Source organism: Pongo pygmaeus, chromosome 6, assembly GCF_028885625.2.
Source record: "Pongo pygmaeus isolate AG05252 chromosome 6, NHGRI_mPonPyg2-v2.0_pri, whole genome shotgun sequence".
Taxonomy (NCBI): domain Eukaryota; kingdom Metazoa; phylum Chordata; class Mammalia; order Primates; family Hominidae; genus Pongo; species Pongo pygmaeus.
The window spans coordinates 31,492,702-31,513,922 of NC_072379.2; the positions used below are offsets into that span (position 1 = coordinate 31,492,702).

The 21,221-nt window shown below is 48.0% G+C and overlaps 1 protein-coding gene across 4 annotated transcripts in view; it reads right to left on the reverse strand.

Annotated features, from left to right (window-relative positions):
* Positions 1–21,221, reverse strand: part of EGFR (epidermal growth factor receptor) — a 196,734-nt gene that overhangs the window by 28,652 nt on the left and 146,861 nt on the right. For all 4 annotated transcript variants that reach the window (XM_054494705.2, XM_063667305.1, XM_063667306.1 and 1 more), the window contains exons 14-20: positions 20,910–21,000; positions 19,278–19,435; positions 11,756–11,794; positions 9,845–9,986; positions 8,924–9,046; positions 8,147–8,245; positions 1,510–1,695 (exon numbers count right to left, since the gene is read on the reverse strand). In XM_054494705.2, coding sequence (XP_054350680.1) covers positions 1,510–1,695; positions 8,147–8,245; positions 8,924–9,046; positions 9,845–9,986; positions 11,756–11,794; positions 19,278–19,435; positions 20,910–21,000 — 838 coding nt within the window. The remainder of the gene's footprint in view (positions 1–1,509; positions 1,696–8,146; positions 8,246–8,923; positions 9,047–9,844; positions 9,987–11,755; positions 11,795–19,277; positions 19,436–20,909; positions 21,001–21,221) is intronic.

Genomic DNA, 21,221 nt, shown 5'->3' on the forward strand with positions numbered 1-21,221 from the left:
GTTGAGCTACCAAGTTGGTGATGATTTGTTGTGGCAGTCTTGGGAAACAAATGCAGCCACACACAGAAATAACAAGCACCTCCCAATAAAAAGAGGCCCCGGCATCCAAGGCACACAAGACCCTCTCCCAGGACCACTGTCTAACAATGGTGATGGGAGTGTTCTACTCTGTGGCCCGGGTTATGACCACGAGAACGGCAAAAATATTCAGTGACTTTTGTGCTCAGAGAAGCATGAGCGCTCCCCACTTCCTGGGCTGCTGGGGGCCGCCTGTGGCTGCAGCTGAGAAATCAATGCCCGATGGTGCTGGAGTAAAAGGGGCTGTGGAGGGTGTGCTGCTATCTGGTTATCCTGGGAGGTGGTCCCTGCCTCTACAATGCGGCCCAGGAGCTCTGCGATGGGAAGGAGCTGACCCAAGCACCACGGCTCCCAGCAAGAGCCTGCCTGGTGGTGTCAAGGGCAGATGCTGGCATAAGAGCGCTCCAGATGTTTTTGTTTGTCTTCTTGTAGGTCACCTTTTACATCTGCCTGGAGCTGGGTGAGCGCCTCACGAATGACTCGGCAGGACTGACTGCCACTGCTAACCAGGGGGATGCAAGCAATGAGGAGGACCTGCCCAGGCCGGGTGGGTGTCTGCTCCCTCCCTCTGGTCCCTGGCACATCCCTGGACCCCCTGCCCTGCTGTCGGAGGGAGATGAGGGGCAACGGTGTATTCTCAGAGACAGGGCCTGCCTGCAAATTCTTTAAAGTCAATGGGGTGAAATGTATACCCACTGTCAGAAAAAAATAGGACTTAGAAAGTTGAGTGCAAATAATTGATGCAAGACTGGGATGGAGATGGGAGGGGTTTGGGGCAAAAGCAGAAGTCTTTCTGGGTCCACATGAGCTATGAAATACCTGGCTTTTTGCTCTGTGCCTGTCTCCAGCACCCAGGCAGGGCTACCTGACCACTCTGCTCTCTCAGCCTCGCCCTGGCTCTGGAGCGAGCCTGTGGAAAGGGGGACACTTAGCCAAGGCCCCAGCCACATAGCAGCAGCAGCTGCGCCCTCTGTCAGCTCCTTGCACCTGCTCACTGGGCCTCCTGCGAGGCACCTGCTCCACTCCACCACCATCACCTGGGTCCTCCTGGCCTTGGCCTGGCTTGCTTACCTTGTTATCAAGTCCTGACTGGGGGAAGCAATATTCCTTCCCCACTACAAATCACCACAGTATTCACAAAGAATTCCAGAGAAATAAGAACAGAGACATCAGACCATACTGAGCACTCAATAAAGAGAAAATTCTTCAAAGGTAGCTGATTGATGAGAGTTTCCACATGCAGGTGGGACAGGCACTGATTTGTGCACAAGAAGATCAACTTGATTGAATCCAAAATAAAGGAATGTGTGTGTGCTACATGCACGCACACACATATCCCCATGGCAAACTCTGGCTATCCCAGGAGCGCAGACCGCATGTGAGGATCCCGGCTCCTTATCTCCTCTCCCCATATCTCCCCTCCCCGATTACCTTTGCGATCTGCACACACCAGTTGAGCAGGTACTGGGAGCCAATATTGTCTTTGTGTTCCCGGACATAGTCCAGGAGGCAGCCGAAGGGCATGAGCTGCGTGATGAGCTGCACGGTGGAGGTGAGGCAGATGCCCAGCAGGCGGCACACGTGGGGGTTGTCCACGCTGGCCATCACGTAGGCTTCCTGGAGGGAGGGAGAGGCGCGTCAGTGTGGCTTCCCATGGTGGCCAGAAGGAGGGGCACATGGACCCCTTCCAGGTGAAAAGGCATGAATGCGATCTTGAGTTTCAAAATACGTACTCATGGAGGAAAAGCTGTGCCTGCAAAAGACCTAGCAGAGGGACGTTTATGCAGGGCTGTGAAGTGACAGATGCAGTGGGAGGGGGCCCCTCCTGGGTGCATCTGGGGATTCCCCATGACAGAGAGGCCCAGGCAACAGTGGCCATGAGGAGCACATTGGATAAAGGAGGAGTCCGAGTGACCTGATCTCTGAGTTTGGGAACTGATAGTGTCTTTGTTATGAAGACCTCTGCCTCAAGGTTAAGGATGCTGTGTTTTAAAATATCATGAGGGCCTGTAGGAATCTGTGTGGGGTCCAGAACACCCTGGGTAATGACTGACCCTGCACATCAGGAACGCTGGCTGTGGGTGCTGCAGAGGAGAGGCGATGGAGAAGGCATCTGGGGAGCACCGAGACAGCAGGGAGAAAGGCCTCCCTTCCCCACAGGCCAGGCTTGGCCCTGACTGTGCTCTGGGAACTGGGTGGGCATTTGGGCTGAGGACTCTGCCCACAGCACCTCTGCAAAGAGTAGCTGGATAAGCTCTTTCAATAGACCACTCCCAGGCTTTGAAATGGACAGAGCATTCAATCTACAGTGACTAAAGGCTGCCTGGCTGCCTGGGACCCATTTCTAAAGAGAAGTGGTCTCTGTGCTGCACCCCTGGGCTCCCGATGGGAAATCCATGCTGCACTGAGTCAGGCATCTGCTGCCCTGCTAATTCTGGCTGGCTGCCAAGGCAGGGGCCTTCCTTTGACAGAGCCATAAATACAGACTTTATTTTAACCCTTCTGCTATTCTTGGGCTGAGGAAGCTAAATTTATTTGCAATCAGGCACACAATGGGGCCCTCTTTTCTGTCTGACTGAGAATGAGGGAATCCCCAATTTCCACCCATAAATTCTCTTTCCCTTTAAATACAAATGGTGGTGACCTTTTATTCAGATATGGAAAAGAACACACGGACTGCAGCAGAATGCATCCAGAGTTGCTTTTCACATCTCAGCAATGCCTGTGATTTGAGTGTGGACTTGGGCAAGTTAGTTTCTTGCAGAAGTGAACACACCGAGCCAGGCTCTGAGATAGGGTGCTGCTCCAGGGCGCCTGGGCAGATCAGGAGCAACAGGCCCGCCGGAGGCAGGGTGGAGATAGGAGACAGGAGACAAAGGCAAGGTGGGGTAAGGGGATACAGACAGTAGACCCTCAGTATCTGGGGAATTGGTTCCAGGACCTCCCTCAGATATCAAAATGTGAGGATGCTCAAGCCCCTGATATAAAATGGCACAGCATTTGTGTGTAACCTACAGACATCCTCCCATCTACTTTACAGCATCTCCTGATTACCTATAGTACCTAATACAATGCAAATGCTATGTGAATAATTGTTATGCTGTATTGTTTAGGGAATAATGACAAGAAAAAAAGTCCGTATATGTTCAGTACCGATGCAATGTTTTTCCCCAATGTTTTTGATTGTGGTTGATTGAATCCACGGATATGAAACTGCAGACATGGAGGGCAAACTGTAAATATTTACTAAAATACAAATCTGCTCACACACTTTCCTTGCCCTAAACCCTGCCCTGGCCTTCCCTGTTCTTGGGAAGCCCCAAGGCTGCCTGCCCTCCTCCCTCCAGCCTCTGGTCCCCCTGCCCACCTTCTCCCCAGAAGAGCTTCCCTCCGCCCTTACCCACGGGAGAACCTCTGTCCCCAGAACCCTTCCACCTCCTCCTTCCTTAGCAGACTCTTTCTCAGAGGAGCCTTCCTTGACTCTTCAATCTAAATGAAACTCTCCTGGTATCTTGCAGTTTTTCATTCAGAAAGCAGCCTCAGCATTGCCTGGGAACCTTTTAGAGCCACACATTCTTGGGTCCCGCCCCCAGGCCAAGAGGGTGAAATGCAGGAGACAGGCCCAGCCTTCCATATGAACAAACCCTCTAGATTCTGAAGCTTGATGAAGCTGAAGAGCCACTGCTTTGAGGCACTCATCACAATCTGTACTTAAATATTTGTGTGATTTTAAAAATGCCCTCCCCACCAAGCTTTTTGAGGAAAGAACGGCTTGGTCAGCTCCTAGCACACGCTTAGGGTCTAGCTGGTGCTCCGCAGTGTCGGGTCGCCCGGCACACACTTGCTCTTACGTTGCGTCAAGTCTCCGCCCCGTATCTGTTGGCAAATACATGGCAAGTTCTCTGAGGGCCTGGACCTTTGCTTCTTCAACATTCCAGCAGGGACTAGGGCAGATCTAGGCACATACCTACTTCAAAACTGTCAGGGTTGAACTGTACAGAAGTCATGCAAGGTCAAAGACTCAAAGCAAGTCAAAGTCCAGGCCACTTGCATTCAAGACAAACAAACAAAAACTATAGCTTTAAATATTTCCTGCAGAGTGTTTAGGCTCTCTATTTTCAAGGAGAGTGTGTGTTATTTTCCTTTTATATTCTAAAAATAATGTCATAATTTTAAAGAAGAGAGGAGATATTTAATATCTGTGGATCAGTAGATATTGCAAATATCCCTTTAACTCGGAGAAGTGCTTGTTTATAAAAAGTCAGAACTGGACAGGGCTAGGAAGTGTATTTTGTCTGAGGTCGCTGTAATCAGAGGGTAAGCTGAGGCTGATGAGGTGAACGGCCCACCTGAGGCCACCCTGAGCAGGGTCAGGTCAGGACACAGCCAGGTCTCCTGACCCTGGCTCCCTCCGTGGCCCGCTGCTCACCCCAATGGGTCGGAGGCGCCCCAGGTCCTCTGTGTGAAGGCAGCCTGTGAGGCCTGTTGGGTGCTCCAGTTAACAGACTTTAGACGTGAGAGACACACATACAGTACACCTAGAAATCTGTTTTGTGTTCCCTTTCCATTGCCTACCCTAAATTTAAACTGGAAAGCCTATGAAAAATTAATAGGCCATGGGATTGCCAGAAAGCACAAATCACATCTCTCCCCCCGAGTCTGGGAATCTGTACAACCATAATACCAAAGAAACCCTCTGGCTCTTCCTATTTTCTCAAGATCTGGTTGAGATTTGAAAACATATTGTATTCATTTGAGAGGGAAGAAAAATCTGCAAACCAGAGCAGTTTGAGCAGCCCATCTGCTGCAGGGCCTCGCGGGGCTGAGCTGGGGCTGGGAATGGGGAGCAGAGCGGGGGGTGTGGGTGTCGGCCACACAGAGCCTGGAGCCCCGCCAGGCCCCATCCTACTAACATCTGATAGACCCACTGGGCCATCACTTCCTCCCCACCCAGCAGGCACAATGGGAACGCTGTTCAGTCGTGTGTCCTGTTCGGTGTACGCAGAAGCTAAAGCGAGCTTTGTTCTCGGCTGTTTGTCTTGGAAGTAGTAAATGTGCACCGTGACCTACAGCGAGCATGCTTGGTATTCCACAACAATCTCCGTGGAGCCCCAGCGCCCGCAGGCTGGCAGGCAGAGCGCACACTTGGAGCCCCCATGGCTCGTGGCCCAGTCCCACCGCAGGAGTGTCCCTGAGGCTTTGTGACCTTGAAAGCCTGTTATTTTGTCCTAACTGCTGACATGACTTTTGGTTCCTTCCTTCTGGCTTGTCTCTCTCATCTGTGAACGGCTCTACCGTATGAATTGGGATTCCACTAGCTGTTGAACTCCTTAAGGAGAGGTGTACATCCAGCCTTATGAATGAAGGGCAGGTGTCCCCTGCATTTTAAGAACTTTACTCATTCACTAAGCCACTGCTAGCAACATGGAACTGGGGCTGCAGTGTGTGTGCCGGCCGTGGGGACTGGTGTCTGCAGGGGAATGTGAGTATGGAGTCATTGCTGCCGTGCACGCGTGCATGTGAGTCTTTCTAAGAGCACACATGGCCCCATGAGCTGTCCTGCCACAGGATTAAGGTGCTATTTAACTCCCTGTTGAAATTGGCCTGGGCACTGCTGGTTTTGCTTTCTTTACAAGAAAGTGCCTCCTCCAGCTTCCCCCTCTCCATCCCAGTGTGGTGCCCTGCCTGCCAGGATTGCTGGTGAGGCCTGGGCAGCCTGAGCTGCAGGAAAAACCACAAACCACAAACCACAGGCTTCAGGGAACACTCCAGGCTTGTCGCCCTCTGACTGCAGCAGACATGACATCTACCATTGGAGAGGAGGGGGGACATGGCCGTGGGGCAAGGAAATAAAATGATGGAGGGGGAAGAGGGGATGAGGAGACAGGACGAGCAGGAGGCCAAACTGAGCTTTCTTTTATTTCTTTTATTTATTTAATATATTTAGAGAGAGATATATATTTAGAGATACATATATCTAAATACGTATCTCTAAATATATATATAAATATATATAAATCTCTAAATATATATCTCTCTAAATATATATATCTCTAAATATATATCATATATGATATATTTATATATCTACATAACTATATACAGAGTATATATAGATATCTGTATTCAGATATATATAGGTATCTATATTAATATTTATATCTAATTATTTTTTTGAGCAGGGTCTTGCTTTGTCACCCAGGCTGGAGTGCAGTGGCGAGATTTTAGCTCACTGCAGCCTAGATCTCCTGGACTCAAGCCATCTTCCCATCTCCTGAGTGGCTGGGACTACAGGCATGAGACACCACACCCAGCTAATTTTTTATTTTTTGTAGAGACTGGGTCTCAGTATGTTGCCCAGGCTGGTCTCAGACTCCTAAGCTCAAGGGATCCTCCTGCCTCAGCCTCCCAAAGTGCTCGGATTACAGGCGAAAGCCACCACGCCAGGCCCATGGATGCTTCAGATGTTGGGTGCACTTAACTTTTAAGCCTTGACCTTATCTATCTTCTATCCCATTTCCAACTCCACAGAAGCATATTTCCTCCAATTAAAAGGTCCTGGGGGGCACTTTTCAGTGAACACTGCTTCCTTCCCAAAGCACAGCTATTGTCTTAGAATACATCCAAACCCTCCTCACGCTGCATTGTAAATACCACTGAAATTCACATTTCAACATGATTTTGTATAATTTATTAGAATGTGTTGAATGAATAAAAAATGAATTAAGGAAGCAAATTGTGCACAAAGATTTTCCTACACAGCACAGGTGAGGGGCTAGAGATTGTAAGTGAAAGGCTTCACAGATTGCCTGTCTTCCTGTATTTCTTGTGGTTATATTAATAGACTTAACATTTTGTTACTAGGACTTGACTCAATTTGTAAACCGCTAAAATGAAAGCTAATTTTTCTTGATAAGTATATCATCAATTTTACAGATTTTTTATTGTATTATATCAATTCATCATCTTTCATTTAGAAGTATATCAACACAGGATTTCCCCTACTATAATAAAAGGAAGAAAAGCTGCCCAGAGAAAATTAAACTGTAGATTTCCTCCAATTAAAAAATTGTATCTTAAGACATTTTTATAAAGGCCCGTGTTCTCTTTACTTGCTATGTATTCTGTGGGTTAGACATGAGGCAGGGGATATTACTCTCTGGCTTTTATCCTTCTTGGCTGTAAGATCAACTAAATTCTCTAGAGTTTTGAAGTAATAAGTCAGCCATTTTTCCTTTTCCTTGATTCTGCTTCCCTAGTCTGCTGCCTGAGCCCCTCGACCTCCTCTTTCACTTGCTCTGTGTTGGGACAAGAGCAAAGGTTTCCACCAACTCACAGCAAGCCCAGGCCAGTGTAGAAGAGGCTCTGTCAGACTCCAGCCAGCGTCTTCCCACCACTGGCTGGGGAAGGCCCAGAGAAGGTGGAGAAAGTTCAAGAGAATTGGTAGTAAGAAGATAACAATAATCCTGTGGAATTTTCCAAGAACTTATTCCACAAAGTAACAATCAACAGACACTGGATAAAAATGTGAATTATTCTGAGAGAAAGTACAGAAGGTGGGCAACAGTTTATAGACTGCATGCCATCATATTCTAGGCACCTTTAAAAAAAGCCATTTCAAAGATGAGATAACTTGGTAGAGTGAATTGAATGCAAGTTTCAGAGTCAGAAATAACAAGGGGCTTAAACCCTACCCCAGCCATATAAGGATCAGCCAATTTCTTTATGCCTCCATTTCTTCTTCCAAAAAATACCAAAAACAATACCCATGCTTCAGGCTCACCAAGAGCACTCACTCATCATGTGTGTCAAGAAACTAGTGCTGGGTAGATGCCAGTGATTGCCTGTTTCCAGCCTTTTGGGGTGGATACCAGCATGGGAGAGGCCAGTGCTGTCTCTAAGGGGAGGGAGTTATACCCACTAGAGCTAGAAAGGGAAAGACATGGAAAGTGAACATTTAGGATGTGGAGATGAGCAGGGTCTAGAGCAGAGCAGCTGCCAGACATGAGAAAATGTGGGCCCTGAGGTTCAGAGCCATGGACCCCCACACAGCAAAGCAGAAACTCACATCGAGGATTTCCTTGTTGGCTTTCGGAGATGTTGCTTCTCTTAATTCCTTGATAGCGACGGGAATTTTAACTTTCTCACCTTCTGGGATCCAGAGTCCCTATGACAGAAAGAGAGGGAAGATGTTAACTGGCAATTGTGAGATGGTGCCACATGCTGCCCAGTGAGCTGGGTGGATTTTACCAGCGATGCACCCCGAAGGTGAGGGACACAGGGGCTTTGGAGCTGCACCTTAGGCTGATATTGCTGGGGGCTATGACGCCCCCGCAGCCCTGCAGCTGTCAGGCTCCACGAATCACACTGATTATTTAGATAAAAGAATCTCAAGCTTGTAAAGCCTGTTATAAAGTCCATGTGGATCATTTCATCCAGAATTTAATGATGCTGTGTCTAGGCCTAACTGAAATCAGATTTCATGCAAAGAGGATCTAGAAGAAGCAAGCGAAGATGAGCCCATTTCAGCTGGGCTGCATTCTGATGCCGCGCGGTGAGAGGCGGCCCTCCTCCCGCCCTGTGCTGCACCCCATGGCAAGGTCAACGTCCCCTTTCATAAAAATGCCTTTGGTCTGTGAATTGGTCTCACAGGACCACTGATTACTGTGGTTATAAAAGATTTCCTCTCAATAACTTGGGAAAAACACTGGAGTTTCCCAAATGCTCAGTGAAACAAAGAGTAAAGTAGATGATGGAAATATACAGCTTGCAAGGACTCTGGGCTCCCCACCAGACCGTGAGGGGCCTTGCGGCCCAGCCCAGAGGCCTGTCCCAGGGACCTTACCTTATACACAGTGCCGAACGCGCCGGAGCCCAGCACTTTGATCTTTTTGAATTCAGTTTCCTTCAAGATCCTCAAGAGAGCTTGGTTGGGAGCTTCTCCACTGGGTGTAAGAGGCTCCACAAGCTGGGGGGGACAAGAACAGAGAGACAAGAGTCCCCTCAGCGCTCACCACGCTGGAAAGCAGTGCCAGACGTGGCCCAGCAGGGGGACCAGCAGCCACAGCATATGCTTGGGTGCCAGGACATGGCACTTGCCAGCTCATTTAGAAGGACAAATGTACACCTTCTCTACAGAGCTTGACAGAAGTTGGTAGAAACACAGGCTCTGATACAGGTGTTCTTTAAATGAACAGCTACCTTTCAACAAACACAACTTCTATTTCTGTTTCCATGCCTATTAGCTGGATTGAAAAACTCCGGTAGGGAAGTTGCATATGGCGGTCGTTTTGGTCGGGGCACATCACATGCGCTTATACTTATGAGCCGCTGGGTTGCTCTTTCCAGAGAACATGGCTTCCAGCACAGGACTGGGCTGTGGCAAAGTCCATCATGGACAAAGCCACTGTGTCGACAATGGTGTTTTCCAAAGCAGGAATCTCTCGCCTTCGCCACAGTGCCAGCATGGGATCAACAGCCAGGCTTCCTGGCCTCCCTCCTGTGCACACACAGGCACCGGGTCCTAAGCAGATGCCACACAGCTTTGTGGACATTGAAGGGTACAGCCTAGAAACATTGGCGTTTCCTCGGATGGATGTACCAACATGTCACTAACTGGGTGTAACTGCACATTCAGAGATTCTTTCTGCATCATAATACAACTATGTATCTAACATACACAACTGCTAATGGCCCATTCTCGGGGCTGGCCATTGTTCCCGTCAGGGTGCGAGGGCTCCTGAGCGCACCCAGGCCTGGCACTCACCTCCCTCTCCTGCAGCAGCCTCCGCAGCGTGCGCTTCCGAACGATGTGGCGCCTTCGCATGAAGAGGCCGATCCCCAGGGCCACCACCAGCAGCAGAAGGAGGGCCCCCACCATCCCAGTGGCGATGGACGGGATCTTAGGCCTGGAATGAGGTGGAGGAACAAGCAAGGGTGAGGTTGCTGACAGATTCCATGGCCTTGGCACTCAACACGCCCCTGCATGTTTCAGTGCACTGACATCTTGTAGAATGATCTCGGAAAGTGAGATACTATGTAGCTTCTAAAAGGAGAAAAAACAGGCTTCTAGGGCAACGTTTCCAACTTTCTCAAGCTCTCCCCAGTCCCCTACCAGGCCCACTTTCCCTCATTTTTTAAAATCGAGGCTTTATCTGGACCTCTCCATATGATGAGTATTTTTCAATTTGTTGATTAACAAAATATGATTCAAAAAATAACTTAGACTTCAATAATGCTTTTTCATGGATTGGTATTTTGTTCATTCCAAGAGTATTTCCATGCAATTGAAGTGCCGTAGTCCATACACATGGACCAGGCACTGCCTCTGGCCAGGCTGGGTGAAGGGACTTTTTGGCAATGCTGAGACTCCTCTGGGTCCTTGGCTTTCAAGATGAGCATGTGGATTGTGTGAAATACTCTCTGAACGAGCTTGAAGGGGGTTATAAAGGAATAGGATTCAGACATAGAAAGCATCATTGTGATGAGTGATGTCATCATGCAGCCTCAGACTGTAGGGTGCATTTAATCCTCCCTCCCACAGAGGTCATGTCTAGTTCCAGAAAGAGGAAACCAGAAGCCACATGTGCCAGCTCACTAGAATACCATAAGATTAAAGAGTCATTTGCTATGGAGCACATATCCATAGGGCGCCACAAGAGTAAGAGTGGGTGAACAGGAGAAGAAGAAAAAGATGGAAAAGAGCAGATGTAAGAAGGAATGGCCATGACTGGTTTCCAGGTGGAGACGTGGTGGAAAGCCGCGTGACTAAGATCCCTGAGATCGCAGTGTGGAGTGGGGAAGTTCTGCTGGGTGTCCTAGCAGCTCACTGAAGAGACAGGAGTGGAAGGGGACCCAGTCTCTTCGAAGTTGCCTTCTTCCTCGATCATGTGACACTGGTGGCAGGAGAGAGAGCTATGGCTGTCAACTCGGGGGCAGAGGAGCACGCCAAAATGAAGGAAGGGCAGTGGTGAGGAAGGGACTTTGTAAATGTTACCAGAGATGGCAGAGGGGCCTGGAAGTTTGGCTTATGTTTGGAAACATCCAAAATGGCAAACAGGTGCTCGGTGTATAATTCCCTGATTCCCAGCTAGACGCCATCGAGGGTAACACCACTCTTTCCTGGTGAGTTTGAATAAGATTTTTCAACCTTGCTTTTCTCAGGACTTTGCTCTGGCAAACTGGCCAGATCTGATGTTGAAGGAAGCCCTTTTGCCTTTGCTGGGCAGTGTGTCTGGGAAAGAAAGGAAGGAGAATCACTCCCCTGTGCTGGAGGGTGTCATCGAACAGAAAGGCCACTCACACACAGGCTTGTGATGGGACCAATGGGGTAAGTGGACAGAAAAAAAGAGGAGCTAGAGGCAGAGAAGGACCCAGCAAAACCAGTGGAACCGAGGAATTCAGAGGCAGTCCATGCATTGAGCAACGGCGGAGAAGGGAGCAGCCCCAGCACTGTGCGTCCAACCTTCCCTCCACTGAGGACAAAGTTGGCATGCAGAGCCACGTGGAACCAGCTGGGCAGTCTGCAGAAACCCTGGCTGAGGGTAGGCTGGCCCAGAGCCATAGACACTTGATCAGGACAGAGGACAGTCAGAAACGCAGGAAAGCATCATCTTCACCCACAGCAGTGTGGTCATTCTTGACGAGGTCCATGTGATACAGAGCTGTGAACACTTACCCATTCACTGCACAGCCTTCAAGACCTGGCCCAGCGCATCTGTAGGAAGTGAAAGAGAAATATACATTTTTCTCATTCTACTTCTTTGGCATATTTCTTGGAGATTTTTAATTAAATCATAAAGCAATATATGCTAAACTACTCTTAAATAATTAAAATCACAATGTGTCTGGATGTTGGATTGGTGGTTAATTATTTACTATGCATTTATTCATTTGTTCATTCACTTGCAAATATTTTTGAGTTTCTACTCTGTGACAGGCGTTATTCTAGCATTGAACAAAGCAGCCAGTATGTTATTGAGATGTTTTCACATCTGGCTTTTGACACAGATAATTGTCCCACAGCTGGCTCTAGAATTTCAAATAGAGAGGCAGAAGGAACCAAGGCTAGAAGCATGGACTGGGGCCATGCTAATTACGGAGAAGGCTGGAAGCATGGAGTCCCTGCAGGTTTCTGACAAATTCTGTGCTTTGAACAATCATCTGGCAGCGAGGAGGAAGAGGTCAGTCCTGGGGGTGATGGTTAGGCTACTAGTTGGGGTGAGAGGCACTGGCAAAGGGAGTGGAAGGAAGGAAATGGGTAGGATACTCTTGGGAACCTGGCGGCCCACATGCAGGGGTGGCAGAAAGGAAAAGTGGGGGGAACAGACGTGTGAAGGCATGAGGCTCAGTGGCAGGAGGAGGCCGTGAGGATCACAGATGCAGAAGGCCAGGCATGGAGGTGGCTGCATCCACCCCAACCCAGCTGAAACTCTGACGGCAGAAGAGAAGGGATCCATCCTAAGCATGACTCCTGAGCAGCTGGGCTCCCGCTCTGGTGGGACACGCTGCCATCATTACTTTGATTACAGGATGATAGTGTAAAAAGGCAGAATAACATGACTTTGAGATTCTCATTTTCTGGCCTGGGGAAAGATGGACAAGTACATTTCAATATGTGAGAGGCCTGGGGGAACCCTGGTTTAACACTATAATCTGATCCTAACAGTTTTTATCTCTGCTCTCCAGGTCTCTGTTCTCTACACTGCTCTTCTTAATTCGGGGGTCTGGGTGCTCCCTCTTTTCCATGGTGTCATGTAGTGCAGTCTTACCCCTGTGGTGCCTTTGAGCTTAGTTCATAAACCAAACACACAGGCTTCGTAGGGGTGGAATATACAGGAGGTCTCGTTACTGCCCACCCCACTATCTCCTACAGACACCAAACAGTCTGAGACAGAAAGCAGTCACTCAGGAATGGACCTAACAGCAGTCTCTCCCTGCCTGCTGAATGCAATACAATGGGAACACCCTGCAGAGGGAGGGCAGATTGAAACTGCAAATTTTCTACAAGATGCAGAGTCTTATGCAGCCTCTGAAAATGCTTTTGGGCAACCATAGGGATTGCTAACAAGAAGCTGTGACAAACAAACTTGTAGGGAAAGGTAAACCAGTTGACCCTTGAAGAGAAGCTGGACAAGGACAGTGGCAGGACGGGGCTGCAGGAGAGAAGGATGTGAGAGCGTCAGAAGGCGAGGGGCTCCTGCCGACGCTGATGAGGCCCTCGGTAACTCTGCAGAAATGACTGTTGGGTACGAAGTCAAGCAGGCTATAGCGTGTTATTTAATTCTGTCAGAAAAATTACTTTCTGTCCCCCACTTGATTCTTTTTTTTTTTGGTAAGGAATTTATACGTATTTGCAATTATAGCGGTAACTAAACTTTGTTACATATAATTAAAATAGGCAAATTTTCATATTATTTGGTTTATCAGGATAAAGGTTTCAAAGTAACTTTCTCCTCACGGTGTACTATGAAAACACAGTTCCATTTAAAAATAGATATTCCCGCTGGGGGCGGTGGCTCATGCCTGTAATCTCAGCACTTTGGGAAGTCAAGGTGTGTGGATCACCTGTCAGGAGATCAAGACAAGCCTGGCCAATGTGGCGAAACCCTGTCTGTACTAAAAATACAAAAATTAGCCAGGCGTGGTGGCAGGTGTCTGTAATCCCAGCTACTCGGGAGGCTGAAGCAGGAGAATCGCTTGAACCCTGGAGGTGGAGGTTGCAGTGAGCCAAGATCATGGCACCGCACTCCAGCCAGGGTGACAGAACGAGACTCCGTCTCGAAAAAAAAAAAAAAAGAAATAGCTATTCCTCCAGGGTCCCTCCCCCTCATCTGGGTGGCTGCACCTGCCCGGTTGGAAGGTGGGGCTTTTGGAATCAGCAGCTGCTTATGCTGTAGTCTGGGCTTTGATGCTGCTCTTCACAAGTTGTGAAAGAAACCCCTGTAAGCGTTTCTTTAACAATAGAAATGGAGAAGGCAATACATCCCATCTGAGAAATGAGAGAGACAATATATTCAGGAATGTTGTGCACATCATAAATACTCAGTGAAAGAAATTTAAAAAATTTTCCCTTACTCTCATCAACATTTTGCCGTATTTAAAAAATTAAACCCATTTCTATCATGTAATTCCCATATAATTAATGGCTTTGGGAGAAGACACAGGTGGCAATAACAAGATTATATCAAACTATATACTCTTCTAAAAAGGCTCAGAATCAGGAATGTAATCACACATACTAAAGAAAATATTTATAAAATTCCATATGTCAAATGAATAGCATTAGGACTTTATTTGAAGCAAAGGGAGAAAGTGAAATTGTAGAAAGGAAATGCAGTTTTAGTGGGAGACTAAAGTGAGACAGTGAAGATTTATTAGGACCTGGGAAAAAATAGAAAGACATTAGAAAATGACCACTAACATTTTTAATTTAAATCTTGACTAAATCCTCTCTTTCTATATTTGGCAAACTATTTCTTATACAAAGTAAGCGTATGGAAAATGCCAACACCCAATCACTTTCTGGACCTCCCCTAAGCCCAGCGACATATGCTCACTGACACAGAGATACTGACGGAGAGATACTGACACACATCTATTCCAGAAGAGAAAAAGTGGGGGAAGATAAAACATTTATTCTATACAGATAATATAATTCTGTTTCAGAGGCTTAGCTCCAAAATTGCTTATAGAAATAGATTACGTGAAAAACTAGCAAAGCATCTTTTATACCATGCTTCATTGAGCTCACAAAGTGGCCAACAGAGCTGGCATGTTGGTATACCCAAAGGTGAAAATATGAAAAATCTTACATTGCTCCCAGAGAAATATTTGCTAAAATTCAAAATCAATTCCAGATTTTAAAAAACAGTTAAAAACTAGGTATAGGTAAGTACTTCCTTAACTAGATAATTAGTATCTCAGACTAATAGCAAATGTTGTTTTTCACGCTGAGACATTAGAGCTATTCCCATCACCTTTAGATGCCAAGCTCTGATGTCCACTGTCATTATGTCTGATATTATTCTGGAAACTTGTCCCTTATAATATGATCTGATACTTTTGGAAAAGATACTAATATATCACTGTTGGAGATTATATGATTGCTTTCCTAGAAAGTTCACAAATCATCATCATGTCTCAATCACCGTCACTGCCACTATTGTTACTCCCACATCCTCACCACCATCACCACCATCACCACCACTATTGTTACTCCCACATCCTCACCACCATCACCACCACCACTGTGACTCCCACATCCTCATCACCATCACCACTATCAACACCACCATTGTGACTCCCACCTCCTCACCATCATCACCACCCTCGTCACCACCACCATTGTGACTCCCACCTCCTCATCACCATCACCATCATCAACACCACCATTGTGACTCCCACCTCCTCATCACCATCACCACCATCAACACCACCACCATTGTGACTCCCACCTCCTCACCACCATCACCACCATCACCACCACCATTGTGACTCCCACCTCCTCATCACCATCACCACCATCAACACCACCACCATTGTGACTCCCACATCCTCATCACCATCACCACCCTCGTCACCACCACCATTGTGACTCCCACCTCCTCACCACCATCACCACCAACACCACCACCATTGTGACTCCCACATCCTCACCACCATCATCAACATCAACACCACCACCATTGTGACTCCCACATCCTCACCACCATCACCACCATCAACACCACCATTGTGACTCCCACATCCTCACCACCATCACCACCATCAACACCACCACCATTGTGACTCCCACCTCCTCACCACCATCACCACCATCAACACCACCATTGTGACTCCCACATCCTCACCACCATCACCACCATCACCACCACCATTGTGACTCCCACCTCCTCACCACCATCACCACCCTCGTCACCACCACCATTTTGACTCCCACCTCCTCACCACCATCACCACCATCACCACCACCACCATTGTGACTCCCACCTCCTCACCACCATCACCACCATCAACACCGACACCATTGTGACTCCCACATCCTCATCACCATCACCACCATCAACACCACCACCATTGTGACTCCCACCTCCTCACCACCATCACCACCATCAACACCACCACCATTGTGACTCCCACCTCCTCACCACCATCACCACCATCATCACCACCATTGTGACTCCCACCTCCTCACCACCATCACCACCATCAACACCACCACCATTGTGACTCCCACCTCCTCATCACCATCACCACCATCACCACCACCATTGTGACTCCCACCTCCTCACCACCATCACCACCATCAACACCACCACCATTGTGACTCCCACCTCCTCACCACCATCACCACCATCATCACCAGCATTGTGACTCCCACCTCCTCATCACCATCACCACCATCAACACCACCACTGTGACTCCCACCTCCTCACCACCATCACCACCATCAACACCACCATTGTGACTCCCACCTCCTCACCACCATAACCACCATCAACACCACCACCATTGTGACTCCCACCTCCTCATCACCATCACCACCATCACCACCACCATTGTGACTCCCACCTCCTCACCACCATCACCACCATCATCGCCACCACCATTGTGACTCCCGCATCTGCACCACCATCACCACCCTCATCACCACCACCATTGTGACTCCCACCTCCTCATCACCATCAACACCATCAACACCACCACCATTGTGACTCCCACCTCCTCACCACCATCACCACCACCATTGTGACTCCCACCTCCTCACCACCATCACCACCAGCAACACCACCACCATTGTGACTCCCACCTCCTCACCACCATCACCACCATCAACACCGACACCATTGTGACTCCCACCTCCTCATCACCATCACCACCACCATTGTGACTCCCACCTCCTCACCACCATCACCACCATTGTGACTCCCACCTCCTCACCACCATCACCACCATCATCACCACCATTGTGACTCCCACCTCCTCACCACCATCACCACCATCAACACCACCATTGTGACTCCCACGTCCTCATCACCATCACCACCATCACCACCACCATTGTGACTCCCACCTCCTCATCACCATCCCACCATCAACACCAACACCACTGTGACTCCCACCTCCTCATCACCATCACGACCATCAACATCACCACCATTGTGACTCCCGCGTCCTCATCACCATCACCACCATCAACACTGACACCATTGTGACTCCCACCTCCTCATCACCATCCCACCATCAACACCACCATTGTGACTCCCACCTCCTCACCACCATCACCACCATCAACACTGACACCATTGTGACTCCCACCTCCTCATCACCATCACCACCATCAACACCGACACCATTGTGACTCCCACCTCCTCATCACCATCACCACCATCAACACCACCACCATTGTGACTCCCACATCCTCACCACCATCACCACCATCAACACCACCACCATTGTGACTCCCACCTCCTCACCACCATCACCACCATCACCACCACCATTGTGACTCCCACCTCCTCACCACCATCACCACCATCAACACCGACACCACTGTGACTCCCACCTCCTCACCACCATCACCACCATCAACACCACCACCATTGTGACTCCCACCTCCTCACCACCATCACCACCATCAACACCACCACCATTGTGACTCACACCTCCTCACCACCATCACCACCATCAACACCACCACCATTGTGACTCACACCTCCTCACCACCACCACCATCGCCACCACCATTGTGACTCCCACGTCCTCATCACCATCACCACCATCAACACCACCATTGTGACTCCCGCATCCTCATCACCATCACCACCATCAACACTGACACCATTGTGACTCCCACCTCCTCACCACCATCACCACCATCAACACCACCATTGTGACTCCCACCTCCTCATCACCATCACCACCATCACCACCACCATTGTGACTCCCACCTCCTCACCACCATCTCCACCATCATCACCACCATTGTGACTCCCACCTCCTCACCACCATCACCACCATCACCACCACCATTGTGACTCCCACCTCCTCATCACCATCACCACCATCAACGACGCTATCATTGACTCAGTATTCACCATTTTCCAGGCACCATTTTAAGTATATGACATATCTTATCTCACGGTCATAAAAATCCTGTGAGCTATGCAGCATTATTATCCCAATTTACAGAAAAGAAAGTGAGGCACAGAGAAGGTAAGACCCTTGCCGAAGGCCACACAACTCATACATATGGATTCAGAGAAAGAATGAGTAACAGTTCCAAACAAGGCTGAGGATTTTGAGAAACAGAAGTTTAAGTGTGAACTACTATATGACAGCTCAACTTCTCTTTCTGATTGTTGAGTGGGATCCAGTTTGATTGACAGCTTTATTATTCCAGTAAATAAGATACACACAATCAGAGTGCTTCTGCTAATTCCAGTCAAAGTAGTTTTTTTTTTGTTTTTGTTTTTTGCGACAGAGTTTCGCTCTTGGTGCTCAGGCTGGAGTGCAGTGGCGAGATCTTGGCTCACTGCAACCTCTGCCTCCTGGATTCAAGTGATTCTCCTGCCTCAGCCTCCTGAGTAGCTAGGACTACAGGTGTATTTTTAGTAGAGATGGGGTTTCACCATGTTGGCCAGGCTGGTCTTGAGCTCCTGACCTCAAGTGATCTGCCTGCCTTGGCCTCCCAAAGTGCTGGGAATACAGGCGTGAGCCACTGCGTCTGGCCCAAAGTAATTTTAATTCAAGTAGTAACAGCTTAACAATCAACTAGCTTTAAAAAAGTGTCTTTAAGCAACATTCCAGGCAATGTTACCTTTTATTCACTGCAAAAGAGTTAATCCCCATGCTAACCTTAGAAATCTGGAGAGATACGCAAAAGCCCCTGGAGACAGGCCGAGGTGGCAGCTGCCAGGACCTGTGCTCTTTTTGTCCCCCTACCCTCCTGTTGTGATGTGCAGCATTGCAAAACACAGGCCCGGCCGGAGACATGGTGCACAGCAGAGTCATTCCTACTGCACTGAGGCCTTCCCACAAGCACGTTGCTACTGCCATGGCTGTGGGGGCCAAAACACCTTAAGTAACTGACTCAAATACAAACCTTGGCAATTTGTTGCCTGAAAACTTGGGAGACATTTTCGATCGCTGAATTTGCAAGAGAGGAAATGTTCTGTTCTCCTTCACTTTCCACTCACCCGTAGGTGCAGTTTGGATGGCACAGGTGGCACACGTGGCCGGCGTCTGCGTACTTCCAGACCAGGGTGTTGTTTTCTCCCATGACTCCTGCCGGGCAGGTCTTGACGCAGTGGGGGCCGTCAATGTAGTGGGCACACTGGATACAGTTGTCTGGTCCCTGCACCGAGGTGGAGAAAAATGTTCATGCATGTCTCTTTCTTTTCTCTTTCAAAATGGAAGTAGCTTTTTACTTAAAATATTTAGTGTGTATGAGTGGGGAAAGCCAAATGATAGAAAAATTCTTAAAGGAGAAAACCAGTTCTTCTGTGATTGCACCTGCTTGATATAGTCACTGTCAGTTGCTTAGAAGTTCTCCCTGTTTTTGAATGCATATATTATACACCAGCATGAAAGAAACGATATTCTCTACATTATTGCATTCTGCTTAACCATTGTGGGCATCTTTCCTTGGCAAAACCATCTTGATTGGCCCAAATGTGTATTTATGGTCGGATAGTCTTGCTTGCATATTATATTTGAAGTTAAAGGGAAACTCAGAGGGAGGCAAATTTAAGAAAACACATATGGGTGTTTCTCTAGTGACAGGAAGGTGGCAAGTCTCCATGCAATGGTTGGCATATCAAGGACTGAGTCATAAGCTACCTTCTGTTTGCAAAACTTGGAATAACCTTGCAAAATTCAAATGAAAGCATTGGGACTCAAATAAAAGCACTGCTCAGGTTGTGGGCCCCACACTTCAGAAGTAGCAGAAATAAAACCAGCACGGAAAGGCCTTCCCCTTGGCTAAGTTCTCTAATGTCGGTTTTGTCCACTCAAAGGCTGTGTGTGCCCAGAGCCAGCACAATTAGATGACTATGTCAATATCACCAATTATTTTAATGACGGAAATTTAACCCAACACCATGTAAACCTATAAGCCAAGCCTTTACTTTGTAACCAGCCACGCTGGCAGCCTATCCCTCAAAACACAGTCCTGTAATCTTCTGGCCAATTGAGAGAATGTCTAAAAAATGTTTTCAGTTAGTAGATTTAGAACTGGCTGTTGAAGCGCACATAAAAACAGAGCTCCCTATATAATAACATTGAGAATTAACAACATCAGGACATTTGGTGTGAGAGGGGCCCGAATTCTCACTCATATTCTTTACAAGATTATTGTAAAGAATATTGTATCTATACGTTATTGAACATACAGATACAAAGCTGTGCAGTTTAAAAAGTTTTGCTAGGAATTTCTTTAAAAATTCTTCAATTAATTTTTAATTGAACATTTAATAGAAACTAATGTTAAGAATTTGAGGATGTTTGATGAAAGCGATAAAGCAATGCTGACTAGGTCAGGGATGGGGGAAACCAGGTGAAAACAGCCGTCATCGAATGTGAGGATTTGATAAGCTTAGATAAGGTTGGAGGTGTCAGCAGAAAGAGTGAATGTTCATCGCAGGCTAATGTGTGTGCTAATGTCACCGACACCCTGGCTGGACAGCGCTGTCAGAGCCTGCCGTCTCCTCTGGGAAGTGGCTCTGATGGCCGTCCGGCCCACACGGGATACCCTGGGCCATTGTCACTGTTCAGCTTCTGTGAAGGCCCTTCCCATGAAATGGACGTGGATAGCAGCAAGGGGCTCTTACCCGTCCCGTGCAGGTGATGTTCATGGCCTGGGGCAGGCATTCTGGGTGGCACTGTATGCACTCAGAGTTCTCCACAAACTCCCTTGGCTCGCTGAGAGGAGGAAGAGGAAACCCGTCAGCCCGCCCCTGAGACATTGTTGCAGGAACACAAATCACCTCTCCAAAATTCCAAATAACTTGAGGTAATGATCAAGGAGTTGGGACTCCAGGACTATATAGTAATATAATCAGCTGATTTTGTTGACTGAATCCTGGGTCATCTTCTCTCTGAGTAAACACAGGAGCTTCATTCATAATCAAGATACCTTTTCT